This window comes from Galeopterus variegatus, unplaced genomic scaffold, assembly GCF_000696425.1.
Source record: "Galeopterus variegatus unplaced genomic scaffold, G_variegatus-3.0.2 Scaffold10843, whole genome shotgun sequence".
Classification (NCBI taxonomy): Eukaryota; Metazoa; Chordata; class Mammalia; order Dermoptera; family Cynocephalidae; genus Galeopterus; species Galeopterus variegatus.
Genome location: NW_007736954.1, coordinates 13,691 through 35,198, shown reverse-complemented (window position 1 = coordinate 35,198; position 21,508 = coordinate 13,691). Strand labels below are relative to the sequence as shown.

At 39.8% G+C, this 21,508-nt stretch overlaps 1 protein-coding gene across 1 annotated transcript in view; it reads right to left on the bottom strand.

The window, feature by feature from the left end:
- LOC103610269 overlaps positions 1 to 21,197 on the bottom strand; it is a 38,592-nt gene extending 17,395 nt beyond the window's left edge. Inside the window, 1 exon segment of the mRNA XM_008594477.1 lies at positions 21,050 to 21,197. Coding sequence (XP_008592699.1) covers positions 21,050 to 21,197 — 148 coding nt within the window.
- Positions 21,198 to 21,508: the final 311 nt, after the last annotated feature.

Sequence of the window (21,508 nt, the reverse complement as noted above, 5' to 3'; positions counted from 1 at the left end):
CAATAGATGCAGAAAAAGCATTTGACAAAATTCAATGTCTCTTCATGATAAAGACTCTTAATAAATTAGGTATAGAAGGAAAGTATCTCAACACAATAAAAGACATATATAAAAACCCACTGCCAATGTCACCCTGAATGGAAAGGAACAAGACAAGGATGCCCACTCTTGCCACTCCTATTTAACACAGTATTGGAAGTACTAGCCAGAGCAATCAGGCAAGAGAAGGAAATAAAGGGCATCCAGATTGGAAAAGACAAAGTCAAACTATTCCTGTTTGCAGATGACATTATCTTATATACAGAAAAACCTAAAGACTCTACCAAAAACCCTTAGAGCTGATAAACAATTTCGGTAAAGTTGCAGGGTATAAAATCTGCACCCCAAAATCAGTAATGTTTTTATACTCCAATAACAAACTAGCAGAAAAAGAAATCAAGAAAGTAAGCCCATTTTCAATAGTCACCAAAAAAATAAAATACCGAGGAATCAATTTAACCAAGGAGGTGAAAACTACATATTACTGCAGAAAAAAATTAGAGAGGACACAAAAAAATGGAAAGCCATTCCATGCTCTTGTATTAGAAGAATTAACATTGTGAAAATGTCCATACTACCCAAAATGATCTACAGGTTTAATGCAATCCCCATCAAAATACCAATAACACTCTTCCCAGAAATAGAAAAAATAATCCTAACATTCATATGAAACAACAAAAGACCCCAAATAGCCAAAGCAATCCTGAACAAAATAAATAAATAAATAAATAAAGCCAGAGGCATAACACTCTGTGACTTCAAACTATACTACAAAGCTATAGTAACCAAAGCAGCATGGTACTGACATAAAAACAGATGCTCAGACCAGTGGAACAGAATAAAGAATCGAGAAATCAACCCACATACTTACACCCAGCTGATCATTGACAAAGGCAACAAGAACATACATTGGGAAAAAGGCTTCCTCTTCAATAAACGGTGCTGGGAAAACTGGAAATCTATATGTAGAAAAATGAAACAAGACCTATACCTCTCACCATACACCAAAATCAACTCAAAATGGATTAAAGACTTATATATAAGACCAAAAACTATAAAACTCCTAAAAGAAAATAGGAAAAACACTTCAGGACAAAGGACTGAGCAAATACTTTATGAATAAGACCCCAAAAGCACAGGCAACAAAAGAAAAAAGTAAACAAATGGGATTATTTCAAACTAAAAAGCTTCTGCACAAAAAAAGAAAATTAACAGAGTGAAAAGACAACCTATAGAATGGGAGAAAATATTTGCAAACTGTGCATCCAACTAGAGATTAATGTCCAGAATATACAATGAACTCAAACAACTCAACAGTAAAAAAACAAATAACAATTAAAATTGGGCAAAGGAGCTGAATAAGCTTTTCTCATACGAAGATATACAAATGGCCAACCGACACATGAAAAAATGCTCAACATCACTCAGCATCAGGGAAATGCAAATTGAAATGACATTGAGATATCATCTCACCCCAGTTAGACTGGCTATTATGAAAAAGAGAATGACAAATGCTGGCGAGGATGTGGAGAAAGGGGACCCTTTCTACACTTGTTGGGACTGTAATTTAGTGCAGCCATTATGGAAAACAGTATGGAGTTCCTCAAACAGCTACAGATAGAACTGCCATGCAATCCAGCAATCTCACTGCTGGGTATATACCCAAAGGAGTGGATATCATCATGTTGAAAGGATAGCTGCACCCCCATGTTTATTGCAGCTCTATTTACATTAGCCAAGAGTTGGAATCAACTGAAATGTCTATCAGCAGATGACTAGATAAGGAAAATGTGGTATATATCCTCAATGGAATACTACTCTGCCATAAAAAAGAATAAAATTCCTCCATTTGCTGTAACATGGATGAGTCTAGAGAAAATTATGTTAAGTGAAATAAGCCAGGTACAGAAAGAGAAATACTGCATGTCCTCACTCATAAGTTGGAGCTAAAAGAAAGAAAGAAGAAAGAAGTAAAGAACCGTGATAATACATTGAAAGTTAAAAAAAAAAAAAGAGAGAGAAGAGAACTGTGGTTATTAGAGGTGGAAAAGGGGAATTGGAAGGGGATTAGAGAGAAATTAGTTAAGGGTCAAAGAGATTGATTATATTTTATAATGATAAATATGCTAATTATCCTGATTTGATCACCACATATTGTACACATGTATTGATATGCAATTCTGTACTCCACAAATATATATAATTAATTATGTCTCAATAAAAAATGTCAAAAAAGTAAACTTTAGTACAAAAAAAAAGCTGTTCAAATGTCTCCATAAGACCATGTGTACTTGTCAGACCACAAATTCCAACTTCTGATTCATAAAATAGGAGCATTGTAGCCTTGCCCCCACAGCTAAAACATAATGCCATTAAGGGGGAAAAACATGTTTTAGATTCCTATATCTCCCTGAAGGATACTCTGGTACAGTAAGCATTAATTAAGGCAGGTTAATCAGCAGTTGGGTGAAGCATGTGCTCATCAAATGTATATATAGATTTCCTGGAAATGAGCAGGACTCCCAGATGTGGGAATGTGCCAAGTGTCCTTGAGTCTACAAATGCTACTCTACCAATGGCTTGTATATAATTTGTAAATAGTGGATACATGCTATACCACGAAAATGCTTTCTAATCCCGTTTCTTTTCATTTATTTCCCTTTTCTAGGCTGTTCTAACCAGGACTTTACATACCTAGTTACACTTTACATATCTATAGGGCTTTTAATACTTTCACAGCTTTTCCACTTCTCTTAATAACTCTCACACAAAAAAAGTCTGCTAAATAGGTAAAGCAGGCACAATTATCTCCACTTTAAAATTAGAAAATCAACCCTGAAGGGGAAAGTGATTATTTACACAAGGTCACACCCAGAATCATGATCTTCCTACTAATGTTTACTTCACCTTAACACTTAATTAGTCCCACACAGGTATATCTTTTCTGAATTGCCCACTCCAAATCCTTGACACCATCCCTATTCTGAAGCTGTGATATTTACAAGGCAGAAATGACCTGGTTTATCTTTAGAGTGGGAATTAGAGTATTTGAGCTGGGGCAGACCTTAAAAACTCTCTAGTCCCACTCCCTCATTCTATAAGCAGGGAAGCTGAAGCTTATGTGAATCAACTTTCCCAGGGTCAAAAAATTAGGCAATCACTAATCTTTTAGCTATCTATCAACAGGCTTTGAACTGTTTTGCTCTCCCTTGTCTATTTCCACTTGCCTAACATATTTGCCAGGAAATCTCAGACTTGTTTCAGCCTATTTAGGCTCAGAAACTGACATAACAGAAATTCAGATCAGATAGGGTGAGCTCATGTCAGTGTTGATTTGCCTTTTTTTTCCAGCCTGGGCCATGCATAGCAGAAGCAAGGGAGCCCACAGGGTAAAGAGGAAACTGGGAAAATTCTGTGCATTTTCACAACGTGTGCATATTCATAAAATGATGTGCCCATTAGTATGTATTACTTTATATTACATAAAGATCTTAGATATTTTTCAAAGTTGGTGGTGTAGAACCTGAAACCTGAGGATTGTAATATATTTCCAAAAGGGCTGACTGAGACAGGAAGTGATAAGTTGTAAGCAGAACATTCTGCAGGATATTTAGGAGGTGAGCTGACTGTTCTGTATCTCTAGAGTCTGCTCTCTTCTTGGCTTTCAAGCTTTTGAGATCTACCATTATACAAACATGGAAAGCAGAGATAAAGAGATAATAAATTGGAGTATTACACACAAAGCAAATTGAGGACTTTAATGAAGGTGAGGACAATTATGGGACACATGATGGATAACAGGAAGGAAAAGTGGAGAACCATTAAATAATACACATCCTATTTTCACCCTCCCCTTACTCTACAATTTGTTCCTAGTGCTTTTTTCATGAATTCTTTTTTTTTTTTTAAAGATGACCGGTAAGGGGATCTTAACCCTTGACTTGTTGTCAGCACCACGCTCAGCCAGTGAGCAAACCAACCATCCCTATGTGGGATCTGAACCCGGGGCCTTGGTGTTATCAGCACTGCACTCTCCCGAGTGAGCCACAGGCTGGCCCTCATGAATTCTTTTGAACATAGCTTGCTTATCTCTAAAACTGCTTTACTAGGAAGAGTCAATTCATAGAACCACATATAGTCCAGTGGTTCTCAATCCCAACTTTTGAGATTTACTTGGGAAATATAATAACCATCAATGCATGAGCTCCACCCCCAAACTATCAGAATTTCTGCGGGGTGGTGGTCAGGCATCTGTATTTTTAGAAGTTTCCAAGGTGATTCTGGTGCAAAGAAGGTTGATAACCACCAATCTTGTCTAACCTCCTAATTAAGTAGGTGGGGAAACTGAGGCCCAGAAAGGGGCAGGGTTCAAGACCAGGGTGATAATATCAGTTAGTGAATGAAGTAGTAACATAACCCAGGTTTCCTGACTTCTAGTCTAGTGCCCTTTCCACTAGGCCATGCTGAAGAAAGCAAGGCATATGATATCAAATGACTTAACTATAAGTCCATGAGATGTCTCCAAATCTGCTACACATTCTGCATCATTTTTCATTCTTCATATGCCTCCATAATTAAAGAGAGTAAGGCTGGTAAGGTTGAAGAATGATGTTTATTTATCAACTATAAAGATTCTTTTCCCTTTCCTTTATTATTTTATGTTCTGGCCCTGAATGTAAAATCTTAAGAGATGACTCACATAATATAATTTGAGCACCATCACAGAATCTCACCATCCTTAAACATCCTTAAACATCCTTCTTGCTGACCTGCCACAGTGCCTGAAGTTTGTGCTACTAATCATTTTTCTAAGTGAATGCACTGTTGCCATTAGACCAATTATATATACAGGAATAGAGAGAGGGTGGGCTGTTAATACACCTGCTGTCACCTGGGAAAGTAGCAAACAGAGCCCTGAATAGCTGGGCTCAGAGTAAAGACATATTAATGAAGAATGAAGAGGAAAGGAAAAGTCCAGAATATAGGGTAAGCTCCCATTGAAAGCCCCTGGACAGAGTATTGCCAAAGACCAGTTTTCCTATTTCAGAATGGTGACCAGATGCTTGTCATGTGTATATTTGATAAAGTCCTATGAGTAATTTAGTGAAAAGAGCACTGGACTGTGAGACAGAAGACCTGAGCCCTACTAGTAGTTAAGTCTGTGTGACCTGGAACAGATCTCTTTACCCTTTTTTTCCTCATAAGTCAAATGTGAAGATTAAATGAGATAGTATCAAAGATCCTGACTGGTTCTAAATCATTGATTCTCATAGTGGATCAGTTCAATTACTCTGATGTCTAGTGTAGATATAGAATAAGGTCATGCTTTCTTACCACCTCCCTTCCCCTTAAAACTGTGGCTGGTAGCATTGATAAAACATCCAAGAACTCTTAGGTATATTGAGAACCCAAGCAGTTGGAGCTGCCATACTTTTAAGAAGGACACAAAGAGAACACCTAGGATCAGAGAAAGTCCTTTGAAGTAACTTAAAGGAAGGGAAGTGTGAAATGAGACAGGGTTTTCTTCTAAAATAGGTATACTACCTGTATAAAACACTGTTTACACTTAGGAAAAGCTGCTTCATCAGAAATAAGTTGATTCATCACCACTCTCACTCTTCAAACCCCTAAATTTTCAACAGAAAATGAGAGCCATACTTAGAACAACAGCAACAAAAAAACCTGAAGAAGACAATATTGAAAATATCCATGGAAGAGAACAAAATAAAATGAAACAAACAAGGGAGAAGATCCCTTTACTTATGTCAGGAGGAACTCCCTAAAGAGTTTTAAGTTGAAAATGGTTGTAGAAACACTTATCCATCTGGAATGAGTTAGGTGCCAGTTGCTTGTCTCCAGGCAAAGGTTGGACTGGATAAAATGAACCCTGAAAGGTCCTGGAAGCCCTAATTTGATATTCCTTCTCTATATGGTCTTTCTTAATGCTAATTTTAAAAATTAATTAATGTGTACCCTAGAAAAATAGTAAAATATGAAAAAATATAAATAAGAAAGCAATATTCACCCTTAATCCTAAAATGCAAAACGGTTAACATTTTGATATGTTCCTTACTTTTCACCCATGAAGGAGGGTTTAAAGAGTGAGGTGGCTCTGCAGTCTCTACAGCACTGCCTTCTCCCACATGTCCCTGTTTTCCAAAATAAGATTGTACATGGTTTAATACCAGCATATAGGCCTTGGAATTAATATGAGGGCAAAAGACATTTTTCCTGGACAAAAGCCAAAAAGAGAGCTAGTGTCATTTCAAAAGAGGGAACTACAGCCCTCAGTATGGTGGTTCATGACCAGGATACTGAATGGGAACAAAATAGGAGTGATGGTGTTTTTCTGGGTATTGGAGGGAAGAGCACTGACTAGTGTTGCTGCTTCAACAGCAGCTGAGAGAATAACTGGGGCTGGAAGTCCACTCTGTCAGAAAATGGTGGGGTCACCTGGCAGAGTTCATGTGAGTCCAGGACGTTAGCAAAAGTTTGATTTTACTTATTTGCTTTTTGAAGTCCTTGTTTTATTTATTTGTGTAATTTTGCTTCATCTTATCACAAGGAATATTTCTAATGATAAGAAGTTCTTGTTTTATTTAAAAATATTAAGTTCTAGGCAACTTGAGTACATTCCCCAAACCTTGGTTTCTTCATCTATAGAAAAGGAGGATTTGTTAAATAATATGTTAGGTCCCTGCCAGCTCTACTTCCATGGAGGTTGATGAGAAAGTTTGGATTAAAAGTTTCACTGTGGTTTGTCTTTACATGACTTAAAGTCTTTGACAATTAGTGCCTGCTGAAGTAGACTGACTTCCAGTCAATTCATTCTAAATAACAGCATTTGTCTCCAAGGTTAAATTCATTCAGTGTACACATTTGTTTCTCAAAAACTACAACTTCCCGAATAGTTCTGAGAAATGATTATAGTGACTAAAGGAATTCCGGGTAAAGATCATGTAGTCTAGATGTTGCTTTAGGTAAGGACCTGCTATTCTAGACCAACATTAAACCAGTGGTATAAAATACTAAAAGGGCCTTTAACAGAGAATCAACTGTATTAATGGTCATATTGGGTGGATGTGGAGGCCCAGGAAAAGTTCAGACTCTCAACATTGCTCAACCACACCAACTATGAGAGCCAAGTTGTCCAATAGAGTAGCCAAGAGCTACATGTGATGATTTGGCATTTGAAGTGTGGCACTTCCAAATTGAAATGTGCTGTGAGTGTAAAATACACATTGATCTCAAAGATTTAATATGAAAAAGGTGAAATGTACAGTATCTCATTAATAATTTTATACTAATTGCATGTCAAAATTAAATATTTTTAACATATTGGCTTAAATAAAGTATACAAGGCCCACCACACAAGCAGGAGCTGAGGTAAGCACTGTCCTGCATGCCACTGCCCCAGGCCCAGAAAAAGCCCCAGAAAGGTCTGCCCACAGCCTGAGCAGGAGCCAAGGTGTTCTACTACAGCCACTGCCACACCTACTGCCACCTCAAAGATGGCTCACCACCACAGTAGCAACCTGGGCCACCCTACAGGATGCCCACTGCACACTCAACTGCATTGATACAAGAAAAGTCACCAACAGAAACTACAAATAGAGGAGGAAGTCTTTCTCTTCACAGCCCACTCCAGAGTAATAGAAGAAACAAGCATCCTATAAGATGAGCAAAAATCAATGAAAAAATGCTAGAACTACAAATAGAAGATATGACAGCACTGAAGGAACAGAATAATTCTCAACTACCATACTCCATAGACCCTTGAAATGTCTGAAAAGGAATTCCAAGCAAAGATCTTAAGAAAACATGAAGAGGTAAGAGAAGACTCAATTAGAGAACACAATGAAACAAGGAAAAATATCCAGGATACGAAGGAGGAAATTTACAAAGTGATTAATACCTTAAAAAAGAATGTAGCAGAACTCCTAGAACTGAAGGATTCACTCAATGAAATAAAAAACCCAACAAAGAGCTTGAGCAGCAGGCGAGAGCAAGCAGAAGAAAATATTTAAATATTTAAGATCTCAAAGGTCTTTTTGAAATAATCCAGGCAGACAGAAAAAAAGGAAAAAAGAAATTTTAAAAAATGAAGAAAATCCAAGAGAGCCAACAGACAACCTCAAGCACACAAACATCTGGATTATGGATATTCCAGAAGGGAAGGAGAAAAGAAAAGGAATTGAAAACCTGTTTGAGGAAATGATAACAGAAATGTTCCCTTTATAGGGAGAGACACTAACCTTCAGATCCAGGAAGCCAAAAGATCCCTAAACAGATTCAATTCAAAAAGATCCTCTCCAAGAAACATTATAGTCAAACTGGCAAAGCTCAAAGACAAAGGAAATTATAAAAGCAGCAAGAGAAAAGCATCGAGTCAACTATAAAAAACCCCCATTAAACAAACAGCAGACTTCTCAAATGAAACCTTACAGGCCAGAAGGAAATGTGGTGATATGTTCAAAATACTAAAAAAATTTAAATAAATAAATTAATTAACAAACAAATAAATGAATAAATAAAAATGCCAGCCAAGAATTCTATACCCAACAAGGTTATCCTTCACAAATCAGTGAAAAATAATGTACTTCACAGACAAAAATTGTGAGAGTTCACCACTACATGACCAGCCATGCAAGAAATTCTCAAAAGAGTCCTGCATCCAGAATCTGAAAAATGATAATCACTGTCATGGACAAACAAGAAAGAGCAAAACCTGCCATTAAAACAAAAATGCAAATAAGAAAGATAAAGAACCTAAATCATGCCACCTCAAAAATCTAACTAACATTGAAGGTGAAAAAAAAAAGGGGAAGAAAGGGGTGAATGATATTTAAAATGTCTAAACAAAAAGCAATAAAATGACAGGAGTAAAGCAATACCTCTAAATAACAACCCTAAATGTAACTGGATTAAATTCCCCATTCAAAACACACAAACTGACTGATTGGATTAAAAAGCTAGACCTAACTGTATGCTGTCCTCAAGTGACCCACCTCACCTATAAAGACACACACAGACTAAAAGTGAAGGATGGAAAAAGATATACCATACAAATGGAAACCAAAAATGAACAGGAGTAGCTATTCTTATATTGGATAAAATAGACTTCAAACCAAAAACCTGAAAAAAGACAAAGAAGGCCATTATATAATGGTAAAGGGATCTATCCAATTAGAAGACATAACAATCATAAATATATATGCACCTAACACTGAAGAATCTAGATTTGTAAAGCAAACTCTCTTAGACCTAAAAAAACAAAAACAAAAAAGATAAACCCTAATATGATAATAGTGGGTGACCTAAACACCCCTCTTACAGCATTGGACAGATCTTCCAGGTAACAAATCAACAAAGAAACACAGGATTTAAACTAAACCTTAGACCAACTGAACCTGGCATATATCTACAAACACTGCATCTAACAACTAGAGAATATACACTCCTCTCATCAGCACATGGAACATTCTCTAGGATAGACCACATGTTAGGTCACAAATCAAGTCTCAGAAAAATTTAAAATCTCGAAATCACTCCACATAGCTTTTCAAACCACAATGGATTAAAACTGGAAAGCAATAACAAGCAAAACTCCAGAAAGTATGCAAATGTATAGAAACTAAACATGACCTATGGGTCCAAGAAGAAATTAAGCTGGAAATCAAAAAAATTCTTAACACTAACAAAAATAAAGATATGTCATACCAAAACCTGTAGGATACTGCAAAAGAAGTACTAAGAGGGAAGTTTATTATAATAAATGCTTACTTCAAATATATGACCTAATGCTACACCTCAAAGAACTAGAAAAACAACACAATTCAATCCTAAAAGTAGTAGATGGAAAGAAATAATTAAGATCAGAGCAGAAATAAATGAAATAGAGACCCCCCAAAATGATACAGAAGATCAGTGAAACACAAAGTTGCTTTTTTGAGAAGATAAATAAAAATAGACAAACCATTAGCTAGGTTAAAAAAAAGAAGAACAGAGAAGACCCAAATAATAAAAATGAGAAATGTAAAGGGAGACATTACAACTGATATGATGGAAGTATGAGAATTATTAGAAATTATTATAAACTATACACCAACAGACATGAAAACCAGGAGGAAGTGGATAAATTTCTGGACACATAGAAATTACCAAGACTGAACCAAGAAGAAATAGAAAATCTGAACAGACGAGTAACAAGCAATGAGATTGAAGCAGTAATCAGCAATCTTCCATCAAAGAAAAGGCCAGGACTGGATGGCTTTACAGCTGAATTCTATCAAACATTTAAAGAGGAATTAATACCAATACTCTTCAAACTATTCAAAAAAATTGGAACAGAAGCCATTCTCCCAAACTCATTCTATGAAGCCAGCATCACCTTGATGCCCAAACCAGACAAAGATGCAATAAAAAAAGAAAATTACAGTCCAATATCCTTGATGAATATAGATGCATAAATTCTTGACAAAATATTAGCAATTAGAATACAGTAACACATCCAAAAAATTATATACCATGATCAAGTAGGATTCATCCCAGGGATGCAAGGATGGTTCAACATAAGCAAGTGTCCCGACCCACGGGATATTCAACAAGGACCCTGGAGGGGGGAGTGGGAATTGGATGGGACAAGAGACGTGAGAAATGGAGACAAGACAGTATTCTGATCAAGTCTCATTTATTGGTTCACAAGTTACAGTTTATATAGAGTAAGTGCAGGCTTAGGGCATAAGATTTGGAATGCGAGTTTGCGATAGCATCCCAAAAGAAACAAAGACAGGACATTCAGATTAATGATTACCACCCAGAAAATTTATGGTCAAGCAGTCTCTGGAAAAAGAAGAAAGGTCACTTACGTATTAGCCCAGAGCAAACAGTTCCAGGCAAAAACAGATCACGAGGCAACTGTCACATAGCCACGACCAAGCTAAGGGGTGTGGGGCATGAAGGCTCCCAACATGCAAGTCAATAAATATGATACATCACATCAACCAAATCGAGGACAAAAACCATATGATTATCTCGATTGATGCAGAAAAGGCATTCGACAAAATTCAACTTCCCTTCATGATAGGGACTCTCAGCAAATTAGGCATAGAAGGAAATTATCTCAACACAATAAAAACCATCTATGACAAACCAATTGCCAGTATGATCCTGAATGAGGAAAAGCTGAAAATTTTTCCTTTAAGAACAGGAACAACACAAGAATGCCCACTTTCACCACTCCTATTTAACATAGTATTGGAAGTACTAGCCAGAGCAATGAAGCAAGAGAAAGAAATAAAGGGCATCGAGATTGGATAGGGCAAAGTCAAACTGTCCCGGTTTGGATATGACATTATCTTATATAGAGAAAAACCTAAAGACTCTACCAAAAAACTCTTAGAGCTGATTAACAATTTAAGTAATGTTGCAGAATACAAAATCAACACCCCCAAATCAGTAGCATCTTTGCACTCCAATAAAAGAACTAGCAGAAAAAGAAATCAAGAAAGCAAGCCCATTTACAATAGTTAAAAAAAAAAAAAATCTAGGAATCAATTTAACCAAGGAGGTGAAAGATCTCTATGATGAGGACTACAAAACACTATTGAAAGAAATTAAAGAGGACACAAAAAAGTGGAAAGACATACCATGCTCTTGGATTGGAAGAATTAACATCATGAAAATGTCCATTCTACCCAAAGCAATCTACAGATTCAATGTAATCCCCATCAAAATACCAATGATATTTTTCACAGAAAAGCAATTCTAACTCTCATATGGAACAATAAAAAGACTCTTAATAGCCAAAGCAATCCTTTGCAAAAAGAAGTAAAGCCAGAGGCATAACACTACTCAACTTCAAATTATATTACAAACCTATTGTAACAAAAACATCATGGTAATGGCATAAAAACAGACAATCATATCAATGGAACACAATAGAAGACCTGGGAATCAACCCACATACTTACAAGTACCTGATCTTTGTCAAAGGCAACAAGAAAAAACATTGGGGAAAGACTGCCACTTCAATAAATGATGCTGGGGGGCCGGCCCGGTGGTGCACTGGATAGTGCGCCGCTTGGGAAGCGCGGCGGCGCTCCCGCCCAAGGGTTCGGATCCCACATGCAGACTGGTTCCCGCTCACTGGCTGAGCGAGGCGCGGGAGCAACACCGAGGGGTGCGATCCCATTGCTGGTCCCCGGTCCGGTACGGGGGCAACACTGAGGGTTGCGATCCGTTGCTGGACACGGAAAAAAGACAAAAAGACAAAAAAATAAAATTAAATTAAATTTAAAAAAGTAAATGATGCTGGGAAAACTGGACATCCATATGCCAAAGAATGAAACTGGACCTGTACCTCTCACCATATATTGAAATCAACTTAAAATGGATTATAAACTTAAAAATAAGACCTGAAACCATAGAATTACTTTTTTAAAAAAACCATTGGGAAACACTCCAGGAAGTAGGACTGGGCCATGACTTTATGAATAAGACCCCAAAAGCACAAGCAACAAAATAAAAAATAAACAAGCGAGATGATATCAAACTAAAAAACTTCTGCACAGCAAAGGAAACAATCAACAGAGAAGAAAGACAACCTATGGAATGGGAGAAAATATGTGCACGCTCTACATGTGATAAGGGATTAATATCCATAATATATAAAAGACTCAAAAAACCAAACAGTAAAAAAACCAAATAATCCAATTAAAAAATGGGCAAAAAAGATGAATAGACATTTTTCTTGTTTTTTTAATTTTACATTATTTTGTCAATATACAATGTGGTTGATTATTGTGGCCCATTGCCAAAACCTCCCTCCCACCATCTGTTACCTTGTCATATCAACTTCAAGGAATTGTGATTGTTCTGTCTTCTTCCCTCCCCCTGAATTTATTTGTGTATTTATTTATTTATTTATTTATTTATTTTTAGCTCCTTCAAATAAGTGATAACGTGATATTTCTCTCTGTGCCTGACTTGTTTCACTTAATATAATTCGCTCTAGGTCCATCCATGTCATTGCAAATGGCAGTATTTCATTCTTTTATATAGCACAGTAGTATTCCATTGTGTAGATATACCACATTTTCCATATCCACTCATCTGATGATGGACATTTGGGCTGGTTCCAGCTCTTAGCTATTGTAAATAGTGCTGCAACAAACATTGGAGAATGGCTACACCTTCGACTTGATGGTTTCCATTCCTCTGGGTACATTCCCAGCAGTGGGATAGCTGGGTCATATGGTAGATCTCTCTGCAATTGTTGGAGGAACCTCCATACCATTTTCCATAGAGGCTGCACCATTTTGCAGTCCCACCAACAATGTATGAGAGTTCCTTTTTCTCCCCAACCTCACCAGCATTTATCATTCACAGTCTTTTGGATATTGGCCATCCTAACTGAGGTGAGATATTATTTCAGTGTGGTTTTGATTCAAATTTCCCGAATGCTGAGTGATGTTGAGTATTTTTTCACTTTGATATAATCTCATTTGTTTATTTTTCCTTTGGTTGCCCATGTTTTGGGGGTCATATTCATGAAGTCTGTGCCCAGTCCTACTTCCTGAAGTGTTTCTCCTATGTTTTCTTTAATAAATTTTATTGTATCAGTGTGTATATTTAATTCTTTAATCCATTTTGAGTTGATTTTAGTATATGGTGAGAGGTATGGGTCTAGTTTCGTTCTCTTGCATATGGATATACAGTTATCCCAGAACCATTTGCTGAAGAGGTGTCAGGTCTCTTCCACAGTGTATAGGCTTGATGCCTTTGTCAAAGATCAGATGGCTGTAGGTGTGCAGGTTGATTTCTGGATTCTCTATAAGATGAATAGACATTTTTCAAAGGAAGACATACAAGTGGCCAACAGGTACATGAAAAAAAATGCTCAGCATCACTAATCATCAGGGAAATGCAAATCAAAACCACATTGAGACATCATCTTACCCCAGTTAGACTGGCCATTATTAAAAAGACTGAGAATAACAAATGCTAGTGAGGATGCAGGGAAAGGAGAACTCTTCTACACATTGGTGGGACTGTAAATTAGCACAGTCATTATGCAAAACTATATGGAGGTTTCTCAAACAACTACAGATAGAACTATCGTATGATCCAGCAATCCCTCTACTGGGTACGTATCCAAAGGAATGGAAATCATCATGTCAAAGGGATACCTGCACTCCCATGTTCACTGCAGCTCTATTTACAATAGCCAAAATATGGAAGCAGTCTAAATGTACATCAATGGATGACTGGATAAGGAAAACATGGTACATATACACAATGGAATGCTACTCAGCCACACACAAAAAAATGAAATTCTGCCATTTGCAGCCACATAGATGAGCCTGGAGAAAATTATGTTAAGTGAAATAATCCAGACACAGAAAAATATTGCATGTTCTCCCTCATAACAGGGTGCTAAGAAAGAAGAAAAAAATAAGAACAGAAATAAAGACACACAAAGGAAGAAAGGAAGGAACCACGATAATACATTGAACTTCCAGATGAAGAGAACAAACCTAAGGATACTAGAGATGGGGAGTGGGAGGGAGGGGGTTGGAGAGTAATAGGTCGAGTGGAGGGCATGGGGAAAGATTATGATTTGTAATGATGGATATGGTATTAATAAAAAATTAAAAAGAAAGATTAATAATAATCCTCACAAAGCGTGAGGCACTGAGAGCAGAAATGGCTTGCTCAAAGTCACATAGCTAGAAGGTGACAAATCTGGGATTTGAACCAAGGTTGTCTGAGCTCTAGGTCACTATGCTATTTTCTCTCTTTTTATTGAGGTAAACTTTCATACAGTGAAGTGCACAAATCTTAAGGATGCAGCTCAATGATTTTTAAAATTACATCTGTGTAACCACCACCCAGATCAAGGTATAGAACATTTTCATCCACCCAGAAAGTTCCCTCATGCCCCTTTCCAATCAGCCCCCTTCCAGAAGCCACTGCTGATCTGATTTCTATCACCACATGTTGGTTGTGCCTATTCTTGAACTTTATATAATGAAATCTTACAGCAAAAAATAAAATAATTAAATAAATAAATAAAATACACTGTTAAATAATTTTACTAGTTTCTATTTTTTTCATGTGGCTACTAGAGCTTTAAGAATTACACAGGAACCTCAAATTTTGGCTTATGTTGTAATTCTAGTAGAAAAAGATAATTTTGAAGAATGATAGAAAATTTTCAAGTATCATTTCAAGTACTGTTTCAAGTTTTCATAGAAAACTTCCAAATACAATATAGAAAATTTATAAAGATACTAGGTATTCCTATATAATCTCTACACAATATTCTAAATATTCCAGCATGTCAATATTGGGGGTGGAAGACAAGCAAAACCCCATTTATTTAGAAGGAAGATAGCACTGAAAAGAAAGATAGAATTGTTTGAACTTTAGTTTATTTAGGAGTCTCCATCTTTACACCTTGTGTGGAAAATACATGAGCATTCTCCTTCAAGGAAGTGCTTGGTCTCCATATTGTAAGGAGTATCAGCCTGCCTTGCAGACTACAGGGCTTTCCTGATCAATAATCTGAAACCCTAAAACCCAGGATAGCCCATAAGGCTTCCCAAACAACACAGTGTAGGTCCCAGAAGCTTAGAGCCTGCATGGACTTGAGGTACTTTTCCCAGGTATGCATAGTGAGTTTCAGTGTTGTCTCTCAAACATTCCGTTACCTCTACAAAACTGCTGTATGGTTGGAAGAGCATTTCTACTGCACCTTCACCCCCTACCTGCAGACATACGACCTGCTTACATTGTGATTCACATCCCTCAGGCATTCCCAGTAGGTCCTCGGCCTTCTTATGCTCCAGTGCCTCCAATGAACTCTGAAGTATTTGGTGGGATCTCACTCTGCCAGCCAGGTGTGGCAAAAATGGGTGCCCTCATCTTTCCTTTAAGCAAAATCTCCCAAAGCTGTTGTTCATCCAGGCTGCCCAGTGATAACGTGTTCAACCATCTTCTGAATCAAAGTGCTGACAGTGTCCAAATGCAGGAAACACTTCCTCTGCCAACACAACCACAGATTCTGGTTCTGTGGATCTAGTCTCTCAAACTTTTGATGCCCCCACATCACTTTAAACCAGACCATCTGTCTTAGTCCATTCAGGCTGCTACAACAAAGTACCACACACGGGGTGGCTTATACACAACAGCAATGAATCTCTCACAGTTCTGGAACCTGGAAGTCTGAGATTAGGGTGCCAGCATGGTTGGGTTCTGGGTAGGGCCCTCTTTCAGGTTGCTCACTGCCATCTTCTCATTGGCAGCATAGGTTTTAAAGAAGATGTTAGGGCAGGAGGCAGAACTGTAGGTTTGACACCCGGGTCCCAACCAATACACCCAACAGAGGTTGGAGGACTGAGGCAACATGCCAGCAGGGAGCAGCCAATGGAAATAAGTTCTGTGCACGTGGTTCCTTTTACCCATCACTAAGAGCACATTCAGTCCAGTCTGCACGCTTGATTTGGACCATCAGAAGAGCAAGGAGGTGGGGCCTTCTGCCCTCCATAAGTACTGTTGGGAAACTGCTGCTATTAAAGGGCTGTGCAGCTGGGCAGGGAGAAGTGTCAAGCTCTGAGGCAAAGATTTGGCAACTTCTAAGGTAGGTAGGTCCAATATCTGACCCAGAGGCAATGTGCCACCACCCCACAGCCCAGTGAAAGGAAGAGTATGGGGCTGACCACCTCCCCTGCTAAATATCCACTAGGTTACTGACATTTTCTTAAGCACTTCAAACCTAGGAGAGAACCTAGGCATCAGTGTTTTCTCGGCCCTCCAAAGATGATGACCTTTAGAACTCTCATTCTATACTCTTCCTCCCCCACCAAAACACACAACATCCCCCCTCACCTCCCCATCACACACATACATTTTTGTTTTTGGAAGACTGGGGGGAAAGGCCGTGATGAAAGCTTGACACTCTAGCCTGTCTCCACTGGTTCTCCGCCAGCCAGTGGCTAGGCCACTGAACTGCCTTCCCTCTTAGTCCTCCTTTTCAACCTCCCCCTGCTCCCATTCATCTCTGCATAATCCTAGACTCACTCAATGTTTATCTACTTTCCTCCATCTGTGCTAGTTGTTGTGGCTGCTACAGCAGTTACATTTAATGGCCAGTTCTTCCAGCAGGCCTACTCCTATTCTGTCCCAAATCCAGAGGCCAAATCATAGAGCTATATCTAGAGAGCAGGAACCAGAGTCATCTGAAGCAGAGTGCAATGCAAGGGGCCACCTGGTGTTGAAAGATGAACACTGGTTTTATAGAGGTAAGGACCTAGTTTCTTATCACTAAACTAAGGGAGAAGGAGATATCCCCAGGTCATGGGTTCAGAGATACCCAGATTGTCTCTCTATCAAACTCTGGAGTAGCAAGAGAAATGACTTTTATATCCCCATACTTTTTCCTTGTTGTAGTGCTGGGTCACAGACCCCTCTACCCCATCCTGTGCAGGTCCTGAGCCAGGTAGTTGAAAGAAAAACCAAGTATCTGCTGGCAAAGTGGACATGCTTTATTCCAGACATGAGCTCTGCCAACCAGTGGTTCAGAGCTGCTGCCTTTCATACCAAAAAGTACACAATAGCGGCAACAAGCCAAGGGATACATGGGCATGCATGCGCACTAACTCTACTCCTATGTCACTTGTTTATAACAGATGTACTGAATCATACCAGCTGGATATGAGACAAGAGGGCCTGACTAAACTAACTCACATTTTCCTCACACCCCACCCCTTCAGAGTCTCTCATTGTACAATCCATATGTTTGAGATCTTCTGTGATGTTCCCTTAGTGAGGATGGCTGACCCTTGCATCCATATAACCTCTGTACTTATTGTACACTCTATACAACTTGAGGCTTGTCCCCGTAGCTCTATCCTTTCAACTATTAGCCACAAAAACCCCATCCATACACATCTGGTTAGTAGTTGTCATTGGGGTGATTTTCTACAGGAATCCTGCAGCCACACTGGTAGGAAACTCAGTGCATATTCAGCAAGCCGACACATTGGCCACATGAACCTATGTACGTGTCCATTCAGCTCTGGTGCCCGCAGTCACAATACTATGGGCAAAAAGACAAAAAGTTATTGACACCAATAGAGGGAGTTCTCATCCTTCTGGCAGAATTCATGCCAGCTTACCATCCTGGAAAGAATGGTTGCAGGAGCAGGTGCTGTGGCTCTATGCAACAGAGCCTCCACTGGAGAGGACCCACCCTTGCAGGGTCTCTCATTTAAGATCCTGACTGTCGGCCATAACTTCCATGTCCACCCCTTCAGGGATAGGACTTGGGCAGATAGCCTTAGTCCCTTTTTCAGAAGACCACTATACCATTCAATCATTCCCACTGCCTGGGGATGATATGGCACATGTAACTTCCACTGAATGGACAACTAAGAAGCCCACTTCTGTACTTCATGTCCAGTAAAGTGAGTTCCATTATCACTCTCTATGACCAGAAGTCAACCGCACATGGCCATAAGGCTACTCAATGCCTTCACAGTGCTTACTTCGTCTGGGGCCGCACAAGGCCATACAAACAGAAGACCAGTAACTCTGACTTTGGCAGTGGTCCCACAAGATCCACCTGCCGCCATGTCAGGGGAACTCTCACACAGATTATCTGCCCATCAGGGGCACCCGTCTGCTTATTAGGAGCACATCCGCTTATCAGGGGCATTCTTTCTTGGGTTTAATGTGGCACCTGGCAGGCCACTGACCACACAGTCTTGCAGCCAGCATGCTGCATACTTTGATGTAGCCACCCAACTACATCAGCTGCTGGAGCTATCTCCAGCCACCTTACCTTGGCCAGCACATCACCTTCATCATTGCCTGGACTGGCTAAGAGGAAGTGTCCTGTGACATGGAAAAGAGTTACTTCCTTTTCCTGTCCTAAATCCCATAATTCCTGCCACATGGCTTGTCCCCATAAGGGTTCATGGCCTACCATCCACCGTTGATATTTCCAAGTAGATATCCAAAGGGTAAGACCTTTATATATGGCCCACTCACACTGTTCCAAATGGCCTAGCAGCATTGGAGAATGCCTTGGTTAAATCTGCAAGAAAATCAGAGGTTAGTAAGACATCATCTATATAATGAAACATTGTAGCTGTGCTGGGCCTGGTCCACTTGGCTAGTTCTCCAGCCACTAAACCATGACAGATGGTTGGGCTATGCAAGTAGCCTTGGGGCAACATTTGAAAAGTCCATTGCCTTCCTTCCCAGGTGAAGGCAAACTGATCTTGGCCATCAGCCAAGATTGGGATAGAAAAAAAAGCATTTGTGAGATCCAGTACATAATGATAAGTTCTTAGCTGATCCATCAAGTTGTGAATGAAAGGCACAGCTGCATGTAAAAGAGGCACTACTTTGTTCAGTTCCTGATAGTCTACAGTCATCCTCCAGGCATCATCAGATTTTTTCACTGGCCATACTGGGGCATTAAAGGGGCTATGTGCAGGACGAATAATGCCAACCTTTTCTAACTCCAATATAGTGGCACCTATCTGTGCATGTCCTCCCAGCAAGCAATACTGTTTCACATTGACCACACACCTTGTCTCGGGTAATACCTGTGGGTCATGTTTAGCATGTCCCCGCAACACAGGCTTTACTGTCCATATCCACAGCTGGAATTCTCCAACTGTCATTTGCAAGAGCAAATCATAGAGTACATCTATACCCAAAATGTATTTGGCTACAGGAGATACATACACAGTATATACATGAGGGGACAATCGTACAATGCTCAATGGCAAAGACACAGCTTTGACTGTAATAGAATGTCCTCCATAGCCATCAACATTCACTGTGGCCCCTGGAAACTTATCTGGGTTGCCATGTATCAGGCTAAAGTCTAGGCTGGTGTCCACCAATGCTTATACACACTGTACATTTGTCACAGACCAATGTATTGCCAATTCATCATGAAGCCTCCAGTCCTCATCTGCCCAGAAAAGATGAGCACCTCAGCCTGGTCTCCAGCCAAAAGAGAACAGTCCATCCACCTCCATGGAAGTAACCATAAAATCCTTCAAATACACTGGGTGTACCTTGTTATGAGCTGCTTGGGGAAGTGTGGTATTACACTGTTTGGGGCGCAATTGTTGCCACAAGGCAAACAAGACCGCATTTGGTTGCTGGTCGATTTTTTCCCTATCAACCCCTGCCGTAAGCAAGTCAAACCACATCTGCATATGGCTGTTCTTACTCAGTCCCTTTGGGGTAAAATCCTAAGCACTTCTTGGGGGTTTAGTCTTCACCACCTTTTGGACCCCTTTTGTCTGTCTCCTCCCCTCTGCTTCACCCAGACTGGTCATCATGGTTGTCATTTCATGTATGGGACGACCAGTGTATGAAGCCAGTATGGCCATCAGTGACCCAAAGGATGTTGATGGGGCATTTTGCACCACTACAATTCCCATGCTTCCAGTAAAGTGTTCATCATCTGGGCCATGGGTGTTCACATTAAACATGGACTGTCACATCTCTAGCTCCTGAATCACTTGGACCAGCTCAGCTTACATTTGCCATTTACTCATGGTTTCAGGCAATTCTCCAGCATTTGTCCACATGGTCCGGACAGCTGCACTCACCCATTCCATCAAGGAGTGGTTATCCTGTCCCAGTGCATATCTGTGGCTGTTCTGTAACCACTGCCACATGGACGGCTGCATGGTGATGGAAGCCAACTTTTCCATTTCCTCACCAGAGCACATCATGCCATCCACCCCTAGGTCCCACAGCTGCAAAAGCCAAGCAGCTAGGGGTTCACCCTGTTTCTAGAAAAACTGTTTCCCCAGTTCCACCAACACAGCTTGAATATAGGGGAAGTAAGTATCACTACTCACTTGGGTCACTTGTGAATTGCCTAATGATTGCCTGCCTTGTCCGATGGGCTGTTCATGCTTTAGTCTCTGATGCACAACAGGTCATTCCAGGGGACTCACAGCCTCCCTTAACTCACCATCGGGTTCAACATCATCCCTGGTGTTGAAAGCAGGAGTGACCTGTTGCTGTACTTCACCCTTCAGAACAAGTACCCACGCTTCCAACAAGTCTGCTTTCTGCTGCAAATCTCGAAGCTGTGTTGCTTCACAGAGTATCTGGTCCATGTTGACTCACAGTACAGTGAGCAACAACCAGACCCCAGTCAACAGGAAAGTGGCTGCCAGGTACCACAGACTCAAGGGTAGCCACATTTTCTCCACCTCCTGAGGGGCGAGTGGCTCCCTTACCTGCTTGGAATCCTGCCAACTATGCCAATTGTAGTGCTGGGTCACAGAACCCTCTACCCCGTCCTGTGCAGGCCCTGAGCCAGGTAGTTGAAAGAAAAACTGAGTAGCCCCTGGCAAAGTGGACATGCTTTATTCTAGACACGAGCTCTGCCAACCAGTGATTCAGAGCTACTGCCTTCCATACCAAA